This window comes from Notechis scutatus, chromosome 2 (genome assembly GCF_049901735.1).
Source record: "Notechis scutatus isolate UNSWTSFEM ecotype Mainland chromosome 2, rNotScu1.2, whole genome shotgun sequence".
Lineage (NCBI taxonomy): Eukaryota > Metazoa > Chordata > Lepidosauria > Squamata > Elapidae > Notechis > Notechis scutatus.
This window is the reverse complement of record NC_142010.1, coordinates 23,577,258-23,601,346: the sequence shown is the minus strand read 5'-3', so window position 1 is coordinate 23,601,346 and position 24,089 is coordinate 23,577,258. Positions and strand designations below refer to the sequence as shown.

Here is a 24,089-nt window from a genome sequence, read left to right as displayed (position 1 = left end):
CCGACTTGAAATTTAGGAAAGAAAGACCCTAGAGTCCTTTTTTTTTTTTTTTGTAGTTAAAGGTTAACTTTTACTAAAGATCGAGCAGTTACAGCACAAGCAAATCTGGATCTGAATATTCCCGCGGAAAGCCTGCATTTACCCCTCTTCCCTGGTCCTCCCCCCCCTTGACCAATCCCTTCAGGGTCCAGGGAAATGTGAATCAGGTATTTTGGGAATGGCTTTGAGGTTTGGAAACTTCTTTGGTGGAGCTCTCACAGCTTCGTCCTTGATCAGCCAGTCTGTTCCGGATTGGCAGCTCTGCTTCCTGTCAACCCTATCATTCCCCCTCTCCTACCTCTACCCCCTTCCCGCGTTTCATGGCAGGACGCCAGCGAAGCGAAGATTGTTGAAGATGGCAGACCTGACACTGAAGATTATTCTGGTTGAACGCAGAATTTGAATCCTTCTGTTTTATCTACTGCCTCTGACCAGCGGCGCTGCAGCATCCTTTCTAACAGTCTGGGGGGGGGGGAGGGGGTTTCTGACCCCTCTGGCACTTGTGACCCCACTCTTCTTCCCCTGCAGGCTTAGTAAGATCACCAACCGCTTGACCCTTCAGCGAAAGAGTCAGTTCATGCAGAGGTTGCACAGTTATTGGACTCTCAAGAGGCAATCACGCAATGGAGTCCCTTTGTTGCGGCGGCTCCAAACGCACTTGCAATCCCATAGGAATTGCGAACAAGGAAGGCCAGCTCCTCCTCCTCCCGTGGCCAAGACTGAGCAGGTATGGCTTTCCCTTGAGTTTTCGGGCAAGGGTGGACGAAAAGGGCCTGGGTGTCCCCGCTGCGGAAGAGCCCTTGCTACCCACTGGGGTGCACCTAGCCCAAAAGCAAGGGCTTTGTCTGTTTGTTTAACCAATTGGTACGGCTCCCCCAACTCAAAGTTGCAGCTTAAAAACGTAACCGCAAAGCCAACAGTCACACAGAAAGAGCATAGCGTGACCGAGGCCCAACTCGCCGCCAGGTTTTCCAGCCATTCCCAAGCGGCGCCTCCAGCCAGCCTTGCCCAACGGCTCAGTTTATCCATCGGTTTCTCCGGGCTGGATGGGTTGCAGCCACGTGGGCTGGCTTGGGAACCGTTAGTCAAGAGGTTCTCTTGTTCGACAAGGCCTCATAATGGAGCGGGGGGGGAAATTTAATTCAGCTTTCAAAGCCAGGTGAGCTGGAGGATTAGCTGCCAAGGACTTGTATTTTGCAGGTAGGAATCCCCATGTTCAGTCCTGGCAACTCCTCCTAGAGAATCATGGAACGGGAGGCCCACTTCCTCTGAGATCCTGAATACTGTACGGTAGTTACTGCTCAATGGTAGATAGTGAACCAGCAGAGTTAACTTGATGTCAAGTTGTTAGTGCCTCGCACTTTCCTTCCTTCCTCTGCGACAAAGGGAGGGAGGGAGAAAGCAAAACAAGCTTCCCCGAAAAGTGGGCCTGCCACATTCTGCCCGACACGGCTGTGGCTTTTGCCGTGCTCCACTTCCTTTTGGGCTCCTGGCCGCGATTTTGGCAGGAGCTTGGATTTGCTGCTGTTCTATAAGCAACGGCAGCCTGGCCTTTGGCAGGGATGCCCCTTCCTCTCATAGACTCTGATGTTCCTGCAGCGAGATAACACAGAGGATAAGAACTGGGCCCTGAAAGAGCAGCTGAAGTCCTGGCAGCGCCTCCGCCACGACCTGGAACGAGCGCGCTTGCTGGTGGAGTTAATTCGCAAGAGGGAGAAGCTCAAGAGAGAGACGGTAACTGTGCCAGGGAAGGGAGTTGGGAGGGGGAGGGGAAGCCATGGGTGTTCTCCTCTGAATAACTTTGGGGACGGGGGGGTGGGGGGGGAGAAACGGGAGTAGGATGCTCCCAGAATACCTGCAATTGGGGGCTTTTTAGGGAAAGGAGATGGCGGCGTTTTGCACTCTAGGCCTTATTAAATTGGAGAACGACACTGAAAGAGGAAGGCATGACGTTTCCCTGGGAGAATAAAGGAAACAGCAGAAGGCAAGGAATTCAACCACAAAGAAGGGTTTGCTTTGTTTTGGGAGGGGAGGGTAAAAAAAAGGGGGGTTCCATTCGATTTGCATTTAGAGCCGTGGTGGCGCAGTGTTTCCAATGCGGCATTGCAGGCAAACTCTGCCCACAGCCAGGAGCTCAATCCTGACCGGCTCAAGGTTGACTCAGCCTTCCCTCCTTCCAAGGTCAGTCAAACGAGGACCAAGGTTGTTGGGGGCAACAGGACGACTCTGTAAACGGCTTAGAGGGGGGCTGGAAGGTCCTGCGGGGTGGTATACAAGTCTTGAGCGCTCTCGATTTTTAGGAGGTGTTTGTTTTCGTAGATTGCCCTCTACCTGCTCCCAGGCTGTTTTCCATGATGCGAACAAAGCCTGCTCTGGGCTGTGCATACTACAACTTGGCCTCTCCTTGGGGAGTAGCTTTCAGCCCAGTGTCCCTGGGGGCTGAGTGCAGGTTCACTTGGGGTTTCACGAAAACAAGTTCAGTCGTATCAGGCAAGCTGCCCAAAAGGCAGCTTGTTTATTAGACTGACAATGTTCTTGCAGCGCATCATTTCAGGCGTCGTGAGCACTTCTGAGGTAAGCGCTCAGCTCATGAGGGGCGGCGAGAAGGCTTTGGGGGGGGGGGCGTGTTACCTCCCTATATAAATAGAGAGCAGCCAGTTGATATATAAAAACACTCCCTGGGGTTAGAAAGTTTGAACTTGGTTTTGTATTGGGTTAGAGATTGCACTCTTGTACCGTGTTTCCCTGAAAATAAGACCCAACCGGAAAAGAAACCCCAGCGTGATTTTTCGGGATGCTCGTAATATAAGCCCTACCCCCCAAAATAAGCCCCGGTTAAGATTGTCAGCCAGACGGACGCATTTAGTAACGCATTTCCCTGAAAATAAGATATCACCTGAAAACAAGCCCTATAATATACGGCTTTTGGAGCAAAAATTAATATAAGACCCAGTCTTATTTTGGGGGGAAACACGGGTATTTATCAGGTTTGTGGGCACAGATCTCAGAGAAACCGATACGGATTTGCTAACGTAAGACAAGATGCTGTTTGTGCCCTTTGAGTTCGGCCTCCATTTTGGGCCCTCCTGCTTTCTAACCCCCCAGGGTGATTCAGAGGCCCCAAGGTCACAATGGCAGAGTGTTTGGCCACCGCGTGCTCAGTAGCACCTTCCCTTCCCTTCCAGATTAAAATCCAGCAAGTGGCCCTGGAGGTGCAGCTGACTCCCTTCCTCATCCTCCTGCGCCGGACCCTCGAGCAGCTCCAGGAAAAGGACACGGGCAACATCTTCAGCCAGCCGGTCCCGCTGTCTGAGGTAACAGAACTCTACGAAGTAAGAACCCCTCCACCCCCAATTTATCTTTTGCTCTGTTCCCATCCAGCCAAGGGGTTGGTCTTGCGGCTTGCCGGTCCTATCCTCTGCCCAAGATACTGCACACACACACACACACACACACACACATCCTCACGGCTAGGCCCAAGCAGATACATGTGCCAGGCCGGCTAGTAGCGTCCTGGTCATAATCCTGAATGTGAGAAACCTTAGAAAATCAGGCCCGTTGGCATAAACATACAATGCTGCTCCTTGTTCGGTGTGCAATAATAATGTGGATTTTCTCATGGTCTTGGAAGAGAAGGCTTGGGCTCAAGTGTTTTTTTTAAGTATGCATTCCTATCCCAAGTCGTATATTTAGCCCCAGAATCTATACCATGGCATGGACATGACCTGTGCATCCCTGCAAGTGCTCTTCCTGTGACTCTTTAGCCCCTGTTTTCAAGCCTGGTATCAGTGGATGACCATTCCTTTCTAGTTTGGGCCCTCTTTTCAAAACGAAAGCACCATTAGGAGGTCCCTGTCTTGGTTCCTTTATCTATCTATCTATCTATCTATCTATCTATCTATCTATCTATCTATCTATCTATCTATCATCTATCTATCTATCTATCATCTATCCATCATCTATCTATCATCTACCTATCATCTATCTATCTATCTATCTATCTATCTATCTATCTATCTATCTATCTATCATCTCTATCTATCTATCTATCTATCTATCATCTATCTATCATCTATCTATCTATCTATATCTATCTATCTATCTATCTATCTATCTATCTATCATCTATCTATCTATCTATCTATCATCTATCTATCTATCTATCTATCTATCTATCTATCTATCTATCTATCTATCTATCTATCTATCTATCTATCTATCTGTCATCTATCTATCTATCTATCTATCTATCTATCTATCTATCTATCTATCTATCTATCTATCTATCTATCTATCTATCATCTATCTATCATCTATCATCTATCTATCTATCTATCTATCTATCTATCTATCTATGCCTATCTACCTACCTATCTATCTATCAATCATCTATCTATGTATGTATCTATCTATCATCTATCTATCTATCTATCTATCTATCTATCTATCTATCTATCATCTATCTATCTATCTATCTATCATCTATCTATCTATCTATCTATCTATCTATCTATCATCTATCTATCTATCATCTATCTATCTATCTATCTATCTATATCTATCTATCTATCTCTATCTATCTATCTATCTATCTATCTATCTATCTATCTATCTATCTATCTATCATCATCTATCTATCTATCTATCTATCTATCTATCTATCTCATCTATCTATCTATCTATCTATCTATCTATCTATCTATCTATCTATCATCTATCTATCTATCTACCTATATCTATCTATCTATCTATCTATCTATCTATCTATCTATCTATCTATCTATCTATCTATCTATCATCTATCTATCTATCTATCTATCTATCTATCTATCTATCTATCTATCTATCTATCTATCTATCTATCTATCTATCTATCATCTATCTATCTATCTATCTATCATCTATCTATCATCTATCTATCATCTATCTATCTATCTATCTATCTATCTATCTATCTATCTATCTATCTATCTATCTATCTATCTATCTATCTATCTATCTATCTATCATCTATCTATCTATCTATCTATCTATCTATCTATCTATCTATCTATCATCATCTATCATCTATCTATCTATCTATCTATCTATCTATCTATCTATCTATCTATCTATCTATCTATCTATCTATCTATCTATCTATCTATCTATCTCATCTATCTATCTATCTATCTATCTATCTATCTATCTATCTATCTATCTATCTATCTATCTATCTATCTATCTATCTATCTATCTATCTATCTATCTATCTATCTATCTATCTATCTATCATCTATCTATCTATCATCTATCATCTATCTATCTATCATCTATCTATCTATCTATCTATCTATCTATCTATCTATCTATCTATCTATCTATCTATCTATCTATCATCTATCTATCTATCTATCTATCTATCTATCTATCTATCTATCTATCATCTATCTATCTATCTATCATCTCTATCTATCTATCTATCTATCTATCTATCATTCTATCATATCATCTATCTATCTATCTATCTATCTATCTATCTATCTATCTATCTATCTATCATCTATCTATCTATCTATCTATCTATCATCTATCTATCTATCTATCTATCTATCTATCTCTATCATCTATCTATCTATCTATCTATCTATCTATCTATCTATCTATCTATCTATCTATCTATCATCTATCTATCTATCTATCTATCATCTATCATCTATCTATCATCTATCTATCTATCTATCTATCTATCTATCATCTATCTATCAATCATCTATCATCTATCTATCATCTATCTATCTATCTATCTATCTATCATCTATCTATCTATCTATCTATCTATCTATCTATCTATCTATCTATCTATCTATCATCTATCTATCAATCATCTATCATCTATCTATCATCTATCTATCTATCTATCTATCTATCATCTATCTATCTATCTATCTATCTATCTATCATCTATCTATCTATCTATCTATCTATCTATCATCTATCTATCTATCTATCATCTATCATCTATCTATCTATCATCTATCTATCATCTATCTATCATCTATCTATCTATCTATCTATCTATCTATCTATCTATCTATCTATCTATCTATCTATCTATCTATCTATCTATCATTCATCTATCTATCTATCTATCTATCTATCTATCTATCACTTTTCTCCAGGAGCGCAAAGCAGTGTAGACAATGTTCCCTTGTCCATGATTTTGCCCTTCAAGAACATCCCCGTTAGGCAGCCTGGGCCAGGAGTCAGTGACTGGCCTGAAGTCTACCTCAGAACTAAGGATGGGTTTTTTTAAACCTAAATCTCTTTGATCCATTTCCAGCACATCCATCGCCATGCCACATACAGACACTCGTTTGGGTATCGCTTCAGTTCTGGTTGTGGCTGAAGCTGGTATTTCAGTTGGAGTTCAGGTCCAAGGTGAAGTTTCTGGGGTCATCAGTAATCGCAGTGGAAGGCTCAGGATGGAGATATGAGGCTCTGTTGAAGGAGCATAACTACTGTGGCTTCTCCTCCCGTATCCCGATATTCATGCCCCCCTAGATTGGGCGACACTGGGTAGACTGACATTGGCGGTCCCAAGCCTTCTTCACCTCCAAGTGGTTCTAGAAACCAGTCTTCCTTGTGGGCAGGGTAGATCTGCTAATCCGTGCTGCATAGTCCAGGCAGAAAAGGCCGTTTTCTTCTACTTTCCTAATTTCTCTCAGGTGGAATTTATATATGACCTAGTAAGATTATTAGTTTTTTCTCTTCCGCTTCCTTTTCTGACCCTGCTAAAAGCCAAAGTTTCCCCAAGTTAACTTCAGCTCCTGCTGATCATATGGTCCCATCCATACAGGTTTCTTGACAACAGCTTAAAAGTGGCTTCCAGATGAAAGGCAAATGTATGTGTCCCAGGATAATGTTGCAATAATGATCCAATCTGGGTCATGTCACCGGGACCAGAGGTTTAGTCTTTTGTGCTTTTAAAAGATAACAGATAATCAGAGTTGGAAGGGACCTTATAGGTCATCTAGTCCAACCCCCCCCCATCCAAGCAGGAAGACCCTACACCATTTCTGACAGATGGCAGTCCAATCTCTTCTTGAAGGTCTCAAGGGATGGCGCTCCCACAACTTCCGAGGGCAAAGCTGTGTTCACATTGGTTGATTGTTCTCACTTTTGGACTCGTGCTGGGGAATTTCTCTCTACCAGAATATGCCTGACCTTTGATTTCTTTCGAGATGTGACTTCCCAGTCTAGCCTGTAGCCTGGAGATTTCCTGCTAATCTCCCATCCAAGGGATAGCCAGTTCTGTTCCTGTTTAGGTTTGGGGGATCAGCCAATAGCCTCCCAGCTACTACTGTAGGCAATAACCAATGAATGGCTGCCTAATTCACTAATAAACGATTGACACACACACAACGCACACACACCCCCCTTGCAGGAATGCCACCAGCTCTCAGAACATCCCCAGTTACATCCCCAGTTCACGGGCCTTCGGTCCCTGCCATTCCTAACCATCGCAACCACTGTTTAATGGGAGTTGGAGGTGGCTGCTTAGTTCAAGCAGCAGGCTTTCCACAGCTATTCCCCAGGCCCAGTTAAGCAAGCTCCTCCTTAAGCGTGGCTGGTGATGGTAGCCTAATCATCAAATGGCTTTAGGTGGATCAATTATCTCTCTCTTTTTTTTTAATTGCCGGGTCATATTTACAAGTGATGAAGTCAAGGGGATTGGCTTTTCCCATGGCTGGGAATCTCTGAGCATCTCGTGGCAATAAGCCTGTACGGTATTAACTTTTAGCTGATACCAGCTTTTCTTTTCCACTGTAATACCACTGCAATATCTGAGAATCTAATGACAGCCCGCGGATTTGGTAATAATAACCACCTTCACCTCCTTTATTTAGGAGGCTTTTTTATTTAAAGATCATTTTGCTATTTACAGTAAATAACTCAAAAGACTCTTCCCCCCCCCCACTTAGCCTAAAAATACAGTGACTAAAGCGATTCCCCCCCCCCCATTTCTATATATTAAAAAAACGCAAATCAAAGTTTCAAGAGACCCACCATCTCTTGACAGAATCGGTCAAAATGAACCCTTGGTTTGGAGTTAAATCATTCCTTCTGTTGGTCGGAGTGAGGAAACGCAGTGTAACATCGTGTGTTTTTTTAAAAAAAGAGCATGGTCCTCCCTCCTGCAGCCACCATTGATTTTAAAATGCCCAGTTGATCTCTCTGTCCTTTCGCTGGGGAAAAAAGTCAGTACGGTGCATAAGATTTGGAGAGCACCCAGTGATTGAATAAGCTGTGGGTTGAGGCTGAGAGATCAGAGCCAGGAGAACAGATGGGCCTCTAGACAGAACGGGGGGAGAATGGAAAACTTCTGTTTCCAGGTAGATGAAGGATGGAGAACCCTGACTAGCTAGTTTTTAGACACATCCAAAACAAGTCTGCTTATTTCTGGCTGAAAAGCAAGAAGTCCATTTCAGTTTGTTTTTGCTTTAAATGATTTTTGCGGGTACTTCCTTAGCAGACCAAGGGAGGTCTTGCTCTTTGGGTGTGTTTCTTGACTGCCTGTTTGCATAGTGTCTTTTGTGCCCACAGGAAATGGCAGTACCCCTTCTAAGTGGGGACATTGCTCCAAATTGGGCAAGAGCTTTAAAGCCGTTTTTCAAGGCTGCTCTAACCTCTTTTTTTTTTGTCTCGGAGCAGGACTGCCCCGGAAGTGGGATCCCAGCCTCTTAGCCTCCCCGCTCTTTTTGCCCACTGCAGGTCCCGGACTACCTGGACCACATCAAGAAACCGATGGACTTCTACACGATGAAGCAGAAGCTGGAGGCCTACCGCTACCTGAACCTGGACGAGTTTGAGGAGGACTTCAACCTGATAGTCAGCAACTGCTTGAAGTACAACGCCAAAGACACCATCTTCTATCGGGCGGCCGTTCGGTTACGGGAGCAAGGGGGCGCGGTGCTGCGACAAGCACGCCGGCAAGCAGAGAAGATGGGCATTGACTTTGAGACTGGCATGCACTTCCCCATGGCCGGGGAGGAGGCTCCTCTGCGAAGCACCGAAAATGGTTAGTATTCCTTCTCAGGGTGGGCAGGGCCATTCTGGAGCAACGGCAGGGCCAAACTCTTTATCCTGCTCCGGCGTATTGGGGCAGAAGAGCATGTCGACGTAGTCCGCCCATGCACCGGAGTAAGGGATACATGAAAGGGAAGCTCACAACTCTTCTGCCTGAAATTCAGTTCCAGTAAAATGGCAAGGGGGAAAAAAACATTTAGGGATGAAAGAGCAGAAAATATTGGGAGAGAGAATTAGCCAAGGTAAAAAAAATAGTGTGGCAGTTTATTGTCCCTTGTGGGGAGCATACACGGTAAGCCAAGCTTAAACCAATGCTTCTTTATCTGCCTTGGCCAATCGATGCAAAAGATGGAGAACGTCATCATGTTCTTCTTAACTGATGTTTTTCTGGGCTTGTTCATTTGCTTGCTTGCTAGGATGCTGATCGTTCCAATCATCCCGATCCAAACTCAGTAGAGTAAATCCAGGCTTGTTTTGAATTCTGAATCAAGAGATGGCCACGCTGCTTTACTTTAGCGTAGATTATCAAGGATCTCATCCTCCCCTTTGCATATTTATATAAAAATCTTTTAAAAAAAGAGAGAAAAAGAGGAACATTAACCAAAAAAAGTGGTTTGGAAGCTGCTTTTTGCAACGAGAGAAAAGAAAGCCACAGCCTTTTGATACTCAAATCTTTCAGGTCAGAATGGGAGATGCTATCCTCTTCCACATGTGGTTGAATTACAATTCCAGGATTCTTCACCACTGGACCTGTTAGCGGAGACTGCTGGTAATTGTGATTTAGCAATCTCTGGACAGCCACGGTCGTTCTGCACCTTAGCTGTGCCTCCAGAGTGGAGGTTTCAAAGAAGCCGCTTTGTAAGGCCCAAACTCTCTCCCCTTCAGATGATAAGAATTAACTTTTGAAAACTGGGTATTTCAAGAGGAACTCTTTATTGAAAAGATAATCCAGGTGATGTTCAAAGCAGGGTCTAATATGCCTCCAGGCATGCAGCCTAGATAAGGAGGGAGTTAGAACCCCTACCCTTAGTCCGGTGTGAATTTCGCCAATACAAAGACACAACATGTTAATTCCCCCCCCCCCCTTTTTTTTTCTTCGTTCTGGGACCATAGTTGAAAAGAGCTTCCCAGGAAGTTTCATTTGGAGCTGGAATTTTTATGGCCCCTTCTCCTCTTGCTGCCTCTCCAAGAGGTGACAGGTTTCCAGGCATCTGGGCTCCAGTCCCCAGTTGTATGTGTGCAAGTTATGCAGATTCAGTACAAGAATTAAGATATTCAGGTTACATCAAAAAGAATTACTTGTATCAACCAAACACCTCCCCCCGCCCACTTCTTCTTCCATTGAAGAATGGCAGATACACAGACCTGACACGCTTCATCATAAGAAAAGACCAGGAGAAGCAATGATTTCTCCTTTAGCTGAGCTCAGGATCTTTTAAGCGTACAGGTAGTCCTTGATTTACGACTGTGATTGAGACCAAAATTTCTGTTGTTGAGCAAAACAGTTGTTAAGTGAATTTTGCCCCATTTTACGACCTTCCTCGCCCCAGTTGTTAAGGGAATCACGGCAGTTGTTAAGTTAGTAACAGGTTTTCTAAATGAATCTGGCTTGTCTTGTCAGGAGGTTGCAAAAGGGGATCCTGTGATCCTAGGGCACTGCAGCTGTCATAAATTTGAGCCAGTGGCCAAGTGTCTGAATTTGGATGCTGCAATGTCTGTCAGTGTGAGAGACGGTCGTAAGTCACTTTTTTCAGTGCCGTTGTAACTTTGAACGGTCACTAAAAGAAAAGATTGTAGAGTCGAGGGCTACCTGTATGAAAAACCTAAAAGCCACCCACGTGTGAGTTGGGTGGTCTCTACACTTTTAATACCTTTAAAGAAAAACATTCGTTGAATTCACACAACGCGTTCAATTTATATGCTGCCCATTTCACGGCCAAGTGACTTTTGGGCGCCTTGAAGACCAAAAAAAAAAAAAAAAGGAAAGGAAAGGAAAGAGTTTCGCAAAAGCAGATGTTTCCTTTTTCCCAGACGAGGAGCGGCTGCTGCTGTCGGAAAACCAAAAGCACCTGCCCCTGGAAGACCAGCTGAACCTCCTGCTCAAGCGTCTGGCCGAGGTGAGCGCCGGGAAGCAAAGCGTGAGCCGCTGCCGGCAAACCAAGATGATCAAGAAGGAGATCACCGCCTTGCGGCGCAAGCTGGCACACCAGCGGGAGACAGGGAGGGATGGGCACGGCCCCTTGGCCCGCATCATTCTGCCGACCCATAACACCTGCGAGAAGGACCCTCAAACCGACAGCGCCGCTGAGGAGAGCAGCAGCCAAGAAACCAGCAAAGGTTGGTGGTGAGGCTAGCAAGCCTGGAGCTGCTTGTCCCTGTGAGGAACGTGGGGGCGTTCCTTCTCTCTGGAAGCTTTGCAGGGGCATCTCTTGGGAAGGCTAGAGTCACGCCACGTTAGCCTAGCTTCTCCCGGAGGTGCTTTTTCAAAGGGCAACATGGACTTCCTTTGTTGTTGTTTTCCCCTTGAAGGCGTTTCGCTTCTTATCCCAAGAAGCTTCTTCAGATCTGCTGAAACAGGGGTGTCAGATTCAAGAACTGGCCCGTGGCGTTGCCCTGGAAACAGCGAAGGACCGGCCCGCAGTGCCCCTGCCAGTGAAAATGGGAGTTCGTGAGGGTCTCGTGCAGCCCTCCCAGCCCCCGTTTTCGGCCACGAAGGCCTCCTGCAGCCCCTCTGCCAGCAAAAACAAAGCTCGGGGGGGGGTGCGCACGTGGCTCCTCCCCTGGCTCTGTTTTCTCTAGCAGAGAGCTGCAGAAGGCTGTCGTGGCTGAAACGGGGGCTGGGGGCATGTGCACGTGCCTCCCCCGGGCTCCGTTTTCCCTGACAGAGCTGCAGGAGGCCATTTTAGCTGGCAGAACACTTGGGCCGCCACAGGCGTCCCCGACATGAGTGATGTCGAGCTGGCCACGCCTACCGTGGGCCACGCTCACCCCGGTCCCCCGTGGTCAAACACGGCCCCGATGCGGCACCCAATGAAATCGAGTTTGACACCCCTGTGCTGAAGAAACTTCTCGGTTGAGAAGCGAAACGTCTTCAAGGGAAAAAAAAAAACCCAAAGAAAGTCCAAGTTTGCCTTTTGAAGAAGCACCTTCGCGAGCAACCGTGCCCTGGATGACTGAGAATCTCCATATGGGTCCTTAGCCTAGCTGGGTTTTCTCCAGCTTGCCCATCTTTCATAGGCGAAGTCCTTGGAGCTCTCTGAGCTTGGTTGTTCGTCTCCAGACATTTCGTTAACCCAACTGCGTAACCTCATCAGCGTATTGACACCGCTAGCTAGCCAGGTAATGAAATGTCTGCAAGCAAACAATCGAAATCAGGGAGCTCCGCAGTTCGGCCCTGAGCTACAGATACTCTCTTCTTAAGTGTGACGAACTACATTTCCCATCACGCCCCCCCCAGATAACAATGGAAGGGAAAGGTTAGAAGATCCTGAGATTCCTTTTCTTCAGAGGAATCAGTGTCGCTCCTGCCTTTGGCCTTAGCTTCTCACTGTCCTCGGGGCCCGTATATCCTGAACTTATACAGATGTTCCTCTCATCTAGCCCTTACGACTCTGCTGAGTTACACATGGGAAGACAGCGGTCCCTAAAGCTTGCACAATTTTTGAAAGATGATTTTTTTTGGAATCGGCAACCTTATCTTCACAAAGGCAACCGATTTATGAAAGTTATTTTTTAAAAAAAACAACGCCTAAAATGTTGTTTTCCTGGATGCAGAGAAGGCTTTCTGCCACTTCCAGTAGATGGGACAATATTCCTAGGCTAGGCAAGGGCCGCTGAACCAATTTTTGCCAAAGACTGCCTCAGCAATTGCAGACAGTTTTCCTTCTGCAAACTACTTCAGCAGAAGCTGGTCCCCCAGGCTTGTCTAATGCTGGAATGGCATCTTCAAGGTGTCTTCCCAATTCTGCCTCTCGGTTCTTTGCTGGTTTTTAAAGAAAACCAGAGCAGCACGAAGTCCATTTGTACTTAGCCCAATCTTCTCATCTGAAAGATGACGCTGAGCCCCCAATGGTAAGCAAGGAGAATCAAGCTATGTGGAGATTTCCCTAGACCAGGGGCGCTTTGATCTGGCCTGCAGGGCTGCCCTGGAAACAGCGAAGGACTGGCCTGCAGGGTCTCTGCCAACGAAAATGGAGCCCGGGAGGGGTGCACACGCCTCTCCCGAGTTCCGTGTTTGCTGGCAGAGGGCTAGCAACACCAACAACTAGTAAAAGTGGCATTTGATCACACAAGTGATGTTGAGCTGGCCACACCCAGCCTGACCACGCCCCTCCTCCCCCAAGGTCAAACACAACCCTGATGTGGCCCTCAGTAAAATTGAGTTTGAAACCCCTGCCCTAGACCAGGTCTATTCATTATATCACAGTGTTGTTTAAGAAGGGCACTTGATGGATCTAGAAAATTATGGCGGGTGGAACTTTTTTTAAAAAAAAAAAAGTGCTGAAGCCTAGATAGCAAACAGCACTTAGAGTTATATACCGCTTTATAGTGCTTTTACAGCCCTCTCTAAGCGGTTTACAGAGTCAGCCTATTGCCCCCAACAATTCGGGTCCTCATTTTACCCACCTCGGAAGGATGGAAGGCTGAGTCAACCTTGAGCCTGGTGGGATTTGAACTGCCAAATTGCATTCAGCCGGCAGTCAGCAGAAGTAGCCTGCAGTACAGCACTCTAACCACTGAGCCACAGAGGCTCCTTGACTTGGAGTTGGGAAGTTGTGTAAAGCAGTTCTGAAGCCTGCCTTGCATATTGCGTTGAGTTTGGCTCAGGATTCCTTTGTTCGCAGATAGATTTTTTTCCCCCGCACATTATGTGGTGGATGTGTTTGAAAAGGCGCGTTTGAAAGAAAATAGTAAGCACTGCCCTGTTTGAGGTTCATTCCAATTGCAGTGGGGAGAAGGCCTTAGCAGAAAGGTTGAACACCCTCTTAAAAATCAGCTGTTCAACTTACAGGTGTCCTTGGTTAATGATTACTCATTCCGTGATGATTTGCACTTACAGCAGCACTGAATGAGTGGTACTTATGACCAGTCCTGTCCTGAGAGTTCTGGTTCTGGTAGCATATCACAGTCATATGGTCACCATTTGCAACTTTCTTTCCTGGGCTTCCAACAGGCCAAGTCACTGGGAAAGCCGGCAGGGGGTTGCAATTGGTGACCACGTGATGTTCCCCGCTTAATGACCCTTGTTGATTCACGTAACCACAACAGTTCTGGTCCCAATTGCTACGGTTAACCAAGGCCCACCTGCCCTTGTCTCTGGAAGACAGGATCCTGGCCCCAAAGTGCCCAAGTTGTTCCTCTAAACCAAAGCCTCCGCCTCATTCCAGGCCTTGGCCCCAATTCCTCCTCCACCCCAGCACACGAAGTCGGCAGGAGAACATCGGTGCTCTTCTCCAAGAAGAATCCCAAAACCGCTGTGCCCCCAAAGCGTCCTGGGCGCCCCCCCAAGAACCGTGACAGTCAGCTGGCTCCTGGTCATGGGAACAGCCCCGTGGGGCCCCCTCAGCTCCCGATCATGGGATCCCAGCGGCAGCGCAAGCGGGTGAGGAGCCCACGCCCCACCTCCAGCTCTGACAGCGACAGCGACAAATCGGCTGAGGACGCTCCGATTGGTGAGTGAAGCTGCAGGGAAACCTTGAGCACCGGACCTTGGTTCTACTTTATGTGCCTTATAGCAATAGCACTTAGACTTACATGCCGCTTTACAGTGCTTTGCAGCTCTCTCTACAGAGTCAGCCTATGGCCCCCAACAATCAGGGTCCTCCATCTGGGCCTCAGAAGTATGGAAAGCTGAGTCAACTTTGAGCCTGGTGAGATTCGGACTGCCAAATTGCAGTCAGCCAGCAGTCAGCAGAAGTAGCCTGCAGTACTGCACTCTCACCACTGTGCCACCGTGGCTCTTATGAAAGAAGAGGAGTTTGGTTTCCTGTAAAATCTTCCCTAAGGCTTCCCTGGGAATGTAGTGGCTCTTAATGAGAGTAAATCTGCAAAGGATCTGACTTTAAAGGTGCAGTACTGATAAAGGCTCTTGGATAAATATTTATTGTTTTAATTCAAAACGTCACTGTGAAGGAAAAGGGCCATTATATAAATGAGCTCAGTACACGACCGATAGATAAATGCTTACTTTTTGTATCATATTAAGGCATGGTTTATTGAATCATGTTTTACTGAATGTGTTTATACAACTTGTTAAGTCTAAAGCAAACTAAATCAAACTGATGGCTTGGCATGATTTGTGAACCCTGCCACAGTTCAACTTCTTTCTTTAATTAAAAAAATCCATATTGGGAACCAAGGAGAAGCATGGATAATAAATTCTATATTCTTATACAGTCTAAGCCTTTCCCCTAGCCTGACAACCCTCCACACATGATGGCCTACAGCTCTCTTAGTCTCAGCCAGAGCTCTCAATGGGACTAATTAAATGGTGCCTTTTTTCTTGCCTCTTGTTATAAAATTAACCAGATAATGCTGGCAATAAATTAGAGATGAATTTAACAAACCAATGAATATCTTCCCTAGTTATGTGATGATGCCAACCAATAATAGTTAGGATATATATTTGTAGACAAACATTCTGATGTAAGGCTGTAGCCCAGTTGCCTTTTTATGGCACTCATGCTTGGGTTTTTTTTATTTAAAAAAATGTACATGCAGTGTTGAAACACACCTAAAAATGCAAAGTCTTGCCTCCCCGATTTGGGAGTCAGGCTGCAGAGGTTCAATATTGAGCCCACTATGGAAGTCCAGTGTTTGGGACTGGGAGCCGACCGTCCGGAAGCAGCTTGTGCAAGTTATTCGGGGAGTGATGATGGCTTGGGGAGGAAAAAAAATTTGCTTTTTCCTTATTAATTATATACCCTGCTTTTCAGCTTATATATGCGCTCAACAGAGTCGAAAGGGAGTGCCTATATAAGCAGGAAGCAAGGTACATATTTAATAAGGAAATAAAAGCATTTCAAAAAAGAAATTATTAAACAGAGTTGAGGATAATTGACAGACAAGAGTGTTGGCCTCTTAAACCAGCTCAGCCTCTTTCTCCTCAAGATTTTTACTTTTACAGTACAGTTAGTCCTCGACTTACAACCGTCCATGTAGCGATCATTTTATATTAACAACGGCCCTGAAAAATGTGACATGACAGTTTTTCACAGGACCACTGCAGGCGAATGACTCCTATTTATGAGGGTTGCAGTCTTCTGTGGTCATGCGATCCCCTTTTGGGATTTTTTCTGACAAGCCAAGTCAAACGGGGAAGCCAGATTCCACTTAACCACCGTGCTGCTGACTTTTAACAACTGCAGCGGTCCACTTAACAACGGTGGCAAGAAAGGTCGTTAAAAAGGGAGGCAAAACTCACTTAGTGACTCCCTTGTTCAGCCACAGAGATTTTGGCCTCGGTTGCGGTTGTATGTTGAGGACTACCCGCAGAAGCCAGGCGCAGACAGATGCCTCCATACCCAGATGCCTTTGCTTCTTGAACCGTGACCTCAATTTTTGTCCATTGTTGCCCGACAGTAGCCCTGGGAGGAAGGTTTTGTCCCTGGTGAGCTTTACTGCAGCCATTAGACCCCCGGGCTTTTCTCTGATGGCTTCGTCTCTCCCTCCAGATCTGCCAGCTAACGGTTTCAGCAGCGGCAGCCAGCCGGTCAAGAAGAGCTTCCTTGTCTACCGCAGCGGCTACAACCTCCCACGCAGCAGCTCCGATTCCGAGTCAAGCAGCACCAGCACTAGCAGCGCAGCCTCAGATCGCACCAGGTACCAGAAGGCCCAGCCTGCCACGGAAACCCCGCTTTTGCGGCAGCCCCGTAACTCTTGAGGGCGTTGCTCTTCAAGCCTGTCAGGTTTTCTTTTCATCAGCGCCTTAAAGGTGCACTGCCACAAGGGCATTCGGCAATAGCAGTAGCATTTAAGACTTATATGCCACTTTACAGTGCTTTTACAGACCTCTCTCAGCGGTTTACAGAGTCAGCCTATTGCCCCCAACAATCTGGGTCCTCGTTTTACCTACCTCGGAAGGGTGGAAGGTTGGGTCAACCTTGAGCCTGGTGGGATTTGAACTGCCAAATTGCAGGCAGCCACAGAAGTAGCCTGCAGTGCTGCACTCTAACCACTGCGCCATCCTCTATCTACTCTGGTAGGGAGTGCTCTTTGAACCTCATAGGTTGTATGGATCTGAGTATAGAACAGGCACAACTGGCACTTACTAGCAAGGAAAGCCAAAGGAAAGGTACTGGGCAGATTGCTGACACTCTGTAACGGTTGCATCTTTCCAGTGAGATGTGCCTTGAGAGGAAAATTAGACAAGACTCAGTGGCTTTGAGCCTTGATAGCTATGTATGATTTCTAGTATCTACAGGCAAGACATCTCAAAATTGTTGAGCGAAAGCATGCAGCGGGCCGTGGCTCTTAGCTTCTGCCTTTTGCATATAAACGATTCATTTGCACAACCAACCTGGGAAACAAGGTACTGGATTAAAGGTTATTTGGACTCGCCCTGTTGGTCTGGCTTCCTCGGGTTCTCCTGCCAGTTGCTTGGGAGGCCTCGTTGTTCCTAGGCCAAGTTCATGAAAGGCCTTCTGGGCTCCCTTATCCTCAGCTTCCACTCCTCCCAGTGCCGCTCTTCCTTTCAGCCCCTTTGTTGTGGTTAGCGCCTCTCCGGGCCCCACCCCTGAGACCGTTATTTCTCCCTTACAGCACGACGCCTTCCAAGCAAGGCCGAGGGAAGCCTTCTTTCTCCCGAGTCAACTTCCCAGAGGACAGCAGCGAAGACACGTCAGGGACAGAAAACGAGTCCTATTCGGTGGGAACCGGCCGAGGTGTGGGCCATGGCAGTGAGTATAGGAGAGCCGATTTCTTCCGGTTTCCCCGTCAGGGCTGGGTTGGCAAAAGGGATGGCAAAGAACCCCCTCCTTTTTTTCCTTCTTCTTCTGCTGTGTGCAGTGGTCCGGAAGAGTATCAGCCGATCAGCCGGATGGCTCTCTGAAGATGAAGATTCTCCTTTGGATGCCTTGGACTTAGTGTGGGCCAAATGCCGGGGTTACCCATCTTATCCAGCTTTGGTAGGTTTTGAATATGTACCCGGTGTTAGATATTTGTATGTATCTCTTGTGTGTGTGAGAGAGAGAGAGAGAAATTATCAGAAGAATAGAATAACAGAGTTGGAAGGGACCCTGGAGGTCGTCTAGTCCCACCCCCTCTTCAAGCAGGAGACTCTATTTCAGACAAATGGCTGTCCAATCTCTTCTGGTGATGGAGCACCCATCGCTAAGTATTCATTTGACCAGAAAATAGAAAGAAATACATTATAGTTTGATCCAAGGAGTGAACTTATCTGGCTTTGTAAAGCCGGCTAGTCTTCACAATCCTGCAGCCTTCCTGCCGTTCTAAATGCTAGTCGGCATCTGGGTTTGAATGTAAACTTCTGCTGGCCTGGGATACCCTCAAAGGATACCCTCCCTTCTAGATGGACAAAAAGAGTTGTTTTGTTGAAATTCAAAGGCAGAACCCTGGGGAAACAGGGACCGGAATTGCTGCACCTGAGCTGGGGTGTCCCGTCTCCTGGAAAGTCCTAATAAATGGCTGGGATTGTTTCCAGAGACGATTCAGGCAAAAGAAATAGTTTTGCCTTGAGAAACCAGTTATCTTTAAGAACTAGATAAATATTTTAGGCAGAATCTGCATTGAAGTTTAATTTATTTTGACTCTGTGTGCTTAAATCCAGTAGTCTTTTTTTATTTCTGCACATACTCGGTGACTGTGCATCTTTCAAATGTGTTGAGACCATAGGGGTTGGGTTTTTTTTTGAGCTCAGTAAAACTCAGGGCCTTGTGTAATTACATCAGACCACTGCCTATTTTGGGAGGGGGGCAGAGCGGGGGGGTCAGTTTCATACATTTTTCTGCTGCTGTTTTAACTTGTCTGTCCCCGTAGGCAGGCGTGGGCTTCAGAAATTTTAGCAAAGAGTTCTCTGCTCGGTTGCTGGATGGGCATGGCCATGATGGGTGTGTCCTAGTCCAGCGGTCACCAACTGGTAGGCTGCGAGAAAATTTTGGTGGTCCACAGAGAAATCTCACCCCCAGAGCACCCCCCCCCCCAAAGCAATTAATCCAGGCTGCGCAGAAACACAAGGCTGCACTGCCCACATGACCCATGGGAACCTTCCCCGCCCCCTCACTCCTTACCTGGCAAACTTGCCTGCTAAGTTGCTATTTTTCCTTTTTTTTCCCCGACCATCAGCTGTTCTGCTGTGCTGGGAGATTTAGATTAGCTAGGAAGCATGAAATGGTTGGATTTCTTGCTTTCTAGCTAGTCTTTAGATCTTCAGCTCTGCTTTTAAGCACAGCTGAACCTCCCTTAGGACTGAAGGTTCTATTATTTGGTGCAGACTCACAGCAAGCAAATTTTATGTGACAGACTGAGCTAGCCGATGGCAGATAGATAGATCTCTGGATGAATCTGTGATTTTGTGAGCAACTCAATCTGCCTGCCTGCTTTGCCTGATTTTGGGTAAAAGTTGCTCTTTTTTTAAATAAAAAAAATCAATATTTACATACATGGTGTGTTGTGAGTTAATTTTGTGAGTTTGCTTGCAAGCAAATTTTATGTGACAGACTGAGCTAGCCGATGGCAGATAGATAGATCTCTGAATGAATCTGTGATTTTGTGAGCAACTCAATCTGCCTGCCTGCTTTGCCTGATTTTGGGTGAAAGTTGCTCTTTTTTTAAATAAAAAAATCAATATTTATATAAATATTTATAATGTTTACATACAAGCCATGCCCAGCCAGTCACATGACCACCAAGCCACACCCACAAATTAGGCCACATCCACAGAACCAGTTAGTGTTCCCTGGGATTTAAAATGATGAGTTTGGTGGTCCCTGAGGTCCAAAAGGTTGGTGACCCCTGGCCTAGTCCGCCTCCTGCACCACAGCAGGGGGAGGCGTTTTTGCCCTCCCTGGCCTCCAGAGGCTTCCCTTGAGCCTCTGGGAGGGCAAAAATGGCCTCCCTGGGCTCCGGAGGCTCTCTGGAAACGGGCTCATTTCCGGCCTTTCTGAACTTCCGGAAGGCTCGTTTTTCGCCCTCCCTGAGCCTCTGCGCAAGACGTTTCGCTTCTCATCTTTTGAAGACATTTCGCTTTTCAAAAAAAAAAAAACAGAAAGTCCAGTTGCCTCCTGAAAAAGCTCCTTTGGGACAACCACGACCTGGATGGCTGAGAATCTCTGCAGACATTTATGGCAGGGGGTTTCTCAAACTTGGCAAACCTAACTGGGGAATTCTGGGAGTTGAAGTCTACACACCTTCAAGTTGCCATGGTTGAGAAGCATTATTGTTTTGGGCCTGCTGATACCATTCCATCCCTTTCTTACCGAACAGTGTGTTTGCCATGTTATAAACGATACAACTTGCATAGTCAGAACCTCCTAGCCCAAGGACAATCCTAATAGAAACAGCAGGGTGGCAATTATTTTTTCCTACACACAACATCTCAGGTTTTGTCACTGCAGTATTGCAGAATTCTTGGCACGTTTCCACACACAGCAGAGAGTCTTAAAGATTTGATTTTTTTTCCCCCTTCTGCAATTGCAATTCCCATCATTACTGACTTGACAGTTGGATATGTCAGCTGGAGACTATGAGGACTAGTGTATCTGAAGAGATTAGACTGGGGAAAGGTGATAAGAAATGAGAAACAGGTGCTATGAAAGCATGGAAGAAGAAATCTCTGAAAGTTAAGGTTTTAGGAGACCCGTGTTCTATAACTAACAGCAAAAGACTATTTGGTGAACTCTGGCCAAATTGGAGTTTACAGCTGAGTGTTCCCACTGTGACTTTGTATCCAAGATGCTACATTCATTCTCAATCCTTTGCCGCAGGTGCACATAATCTGGGCCTGTTCCCTTTTTAATCTGCTTTTCTGCAAACCTCTCCTCATCACACATCATATAGATGGCTGATCTTTTCCCTTCTGTTCGTGGCAGATCATTGATCCGAAGATGCCCCGGGAAGGGATGTTCCACCACGGTGTCCCCATTCCTGTGCCCCCCTTGGAGGTATTGAAGCTGGGAGAGCAAATGACTCAGGAAGCACGGGAGCATCTCTACCTGGTCCTCTTCTTCGACAACAAGCGCACCTGGTAAGGGCTGCAGCTCTTTCCCTTTCCCAGGTCCCAAAAACTACAAAGAAAGGGCAAGAGCTCCATCAATCGATCAGAATAGAGCCGGAAGGAACCCTGGAGGTCTTCTAGTCCAACCCCCTGCTCAAGCAAGAGATACAGGGCTGGGGGAGTTAATTGAGAGGAAGAGTGGGGAACAGGGGGGACGGAATAGCCCTCTTGTTTTGGGAGTGACTTTCGCACATTCCTTTCCTGCAGGCAGTGGCTGCCCCGCACCAAACTCGTGCCCCTCGGCGTAAACCAGGACCTGGATAAGGAGAAGATGCTGGAAGGCCGCAAGTCCAACATCCGGAAGTCTGTCCAGATTGCCTATCACCGAGCCATGCAGCACCGGAACAAGGTGCAAGGAGAGCAGACCAGCGACTCCAGCGAGAGCGACTGACCCTCCCGAGGGGCTCCCGCCCTGGGTGCTCATTCAGTGCAGCTGGACTGTACGGGAGAAGAGAGCAGGGAGCTCCAGCCTTGGGAAGCCTGGCTGCAGGGACCTGCACAGAGCACCCAACAGCTCCTCCAGTGTGCTGGGCACACCCACAGAGCACTGTGCCCTTCACGTGGGCAAAGCCTACCTCTTGTGCCAGCCTGCCCTTCCTTTGTTCCATGCCTGGAATCGCCCTGACCAGCTGCACGAGCAATACCCAGCTGCCTGCCTAGCTCCTATGGGCAGTACCCTAACTCTCTGGGTCTTTTAAGGCTCTAGACTTTTGTAAGATAACTGTATAATAGTGGGAGAATGTAAATTATTTGGGCTGCTCCATACACCTACCCCTCCCAACATACAGAGTCTGGCCCCGTTTCCCTGCATCATAGCACCTGTCCAGATCCATCAGCCTTTCCTCGGCCCAGCCCTACCGACACTCTGCAGAGCAGGGCCACCATCTTCTCACTTGCACATTTTGATACTATAGCTTTTTGGAATCTGACTCAGCCCGATCCCCTTCCTCTTCCCCCCCCCACCTCCCCCCACCTTGTAGAAACATGGCTCTTTCTGCTGCAGCCGGGTGGGCATTTGTACTTGTATTTATTTTGGAGAAAGAAGATCTCTATTGATTCTTAGAAAATAAAATGGCTCTTTTGGAACCAAGTGGGCTCGTTGCCTTTTTAAAATTCTCTTTGCAGAAAGGACAAGGGTATCTATGGTCATGAGAAGATGTGCTGACTCTTTGTTGTCTGTTTTCTTGGCTTCGATTAATCAGTTGCCCAACCATTCAAGCTATCTTTAGTATCCTGTCATCAGGATTAGCCTAGCCATCACCATTATTTATTGGGCATTAGCAACACACGTAAGATTTCATATCTAGAAATGGTGAGGATTGACTTTGTAGAAAAATTGGGTAAGGAATTGTTTTCATCATTCCTTGTATTTTAGTTTACTGCATTGAAACTTCATTTTTCCTTCAAAGGGCTCAGAGCATCAACAAATTATTCTCAAAGCTTTTCCCATCCAGATGACAAAGATCTTGCAAATTTTAGCACTATAACTTGTTTTCAGGTTATACATAACGACACATTTTGGACCAATAGTGCTAAATATGCATATGGTATTTTTTTTTTTAAAAAAAAGCTTCTAATTACTTATTTTAGAGAGATTGTTGTCAAATCTATTCATTTCATCCAATGTTTATAGATAGTGCATCTACCTTTCCTTCTACTGCAGTCACTTCATTTGTTGTATTTTAAAAGAAAGCTTTAATTTCCTTTTCCCCCCCTAAAGAGCCTTTTTAGAAGATCTAAACTGTGTGAGAATCATTCCATGTAATTATAAATAAAAAATATATCCTAACATTGTGGGAGTATGAAGCTGGGATTGTTGTCTGCATTTGAAAAAAACCAACAACAGCAAAGCAGAAACACTTCCCACCCCACCATCTCTAATTCACCAGGGCTAAACTCATGCTTTCTCTCCCAAAGGCAGTAAAAGTTTACTGCCCCAAAAACCTAAGGGAATGAGCTTATTAATTCCTCTCTGAAGTTTACTTGCAAGCATACACACTGATATTGCAGGTGTCCAGCTAACTGAACCATATCTTGGCATTTTTAGCACCCTGCTAACATCCATAGGTAGCCTCACCCCACCCAGGCTCTTCACCTACAAAACAGTGGATGTGTGGAGAAATGGTGGAGGATAAGACAACAAGCAGACAATGAAGCAGGAAGTGATGTTCGGAAATGTACAGTTACTACAGGAGGTAAGCAAAAGGGCAACTACCAGAATTACAAATGATTGTAAGCAACCCACTGTACTCCAGTTGTCTTTTTTAAAAAAAAACCCTTTGGGATAACCATGACCTGGAAGATTCAGAATCTCCAGAGACATTTAACCCATTGTGGTGTGATTCCTATTTGGAGTTTGGCTTAGACTTTGGGCTGCAGTTTGGGAGCAGCCAGAAAGACCAACTACATCAAGGCAGCATCTAATCCCAAGACACAAGAACTTTTGGAGGAAGGCAAAAATTGTATGCCACTATAAAATTTTTTAAGACTGTTGCTATAAGGAATAACTATCATTATTTACATGGCTACATCAACTTACAAAACCTAGGAGGATGGCGTTAACCCAGGGCAAGTATTATTAGGAAAAGCATGGACCACAATAAAGCAGTTTATACAGTTACCGTATTTGCCGGCGTATAAGACGACTTTTTTGCCCTGAAAAACATGCCTCCAAGTGGGGGTCGTCTTATACGCGGGTCGTCTTATACGCCGGCAAATAGTAATTGGGAAGCACTGCGGCTGCCCGCGG

At 45.9% G+C, this 24,089-nt stretch overlaps 1 protein-coding gene across 14 annotated transcripts in view; it reads left to right on the top strand.

The window, feature by feature from the left end:
* The window catches only part of BRPF1 (bromodomain and PHD finger containing 1), a 32,580-nt gene extending 10,152 nt beyond the window's left edge, over positions 1–22,428 (top strand). For 2 of the 14 annotated variants that reach the window (XM_087954465.1, XM_087954471.1), the window contains 11 exons: positions 568–766; positions 1,639–1,773; positions 3,225–3,371; positions 8,794–9,100; positions 11,140–11,445; positions 14,526–14,780; positions 16,782–16,929; positions 17,869–18,005; positions 18,115–18,233; positions 21,156–21,310; positions 21,548–22,428. In XM_087954465.1, the coding sequence (XP_087810591.1) occupies positions 568–766; positions 1,639–1,773; positions 3,225–3,371; positions 8,794–9,100; positions 11,140–11,445; positions 14,526–14,780; positions 16,782–16,929; positions 17,869–18,005; positions 18,115–18,233; positions 21,156–21,310; positions 21,548–21,731 (2,092 nt within the window). In that variant the 3' untranslated portion in view covers positions 21,732–22,428. Of the gene's footprint in view, positions 1–567; positions 767–1,620; positions 1,774–3,224; positions 3,372–8,793; positions 9,101–11,139; positions 11,446–14,495; positions 14,781–16,781; positions 16,930–17,868; positions 18,006–18,114; positions 18,234–21,155; positions 21,311–21,547 lie in introns of all 14 variants that reach the window. The other 12 variants (XM_087954463.1, XM_087954462.1, XM_087954470.1 and 9 more) reach the window with 12 other exon arrangements.
* The last annotated feature ends 1,661 nt before the right edge of the window (positions 22,429–24,089 follow it).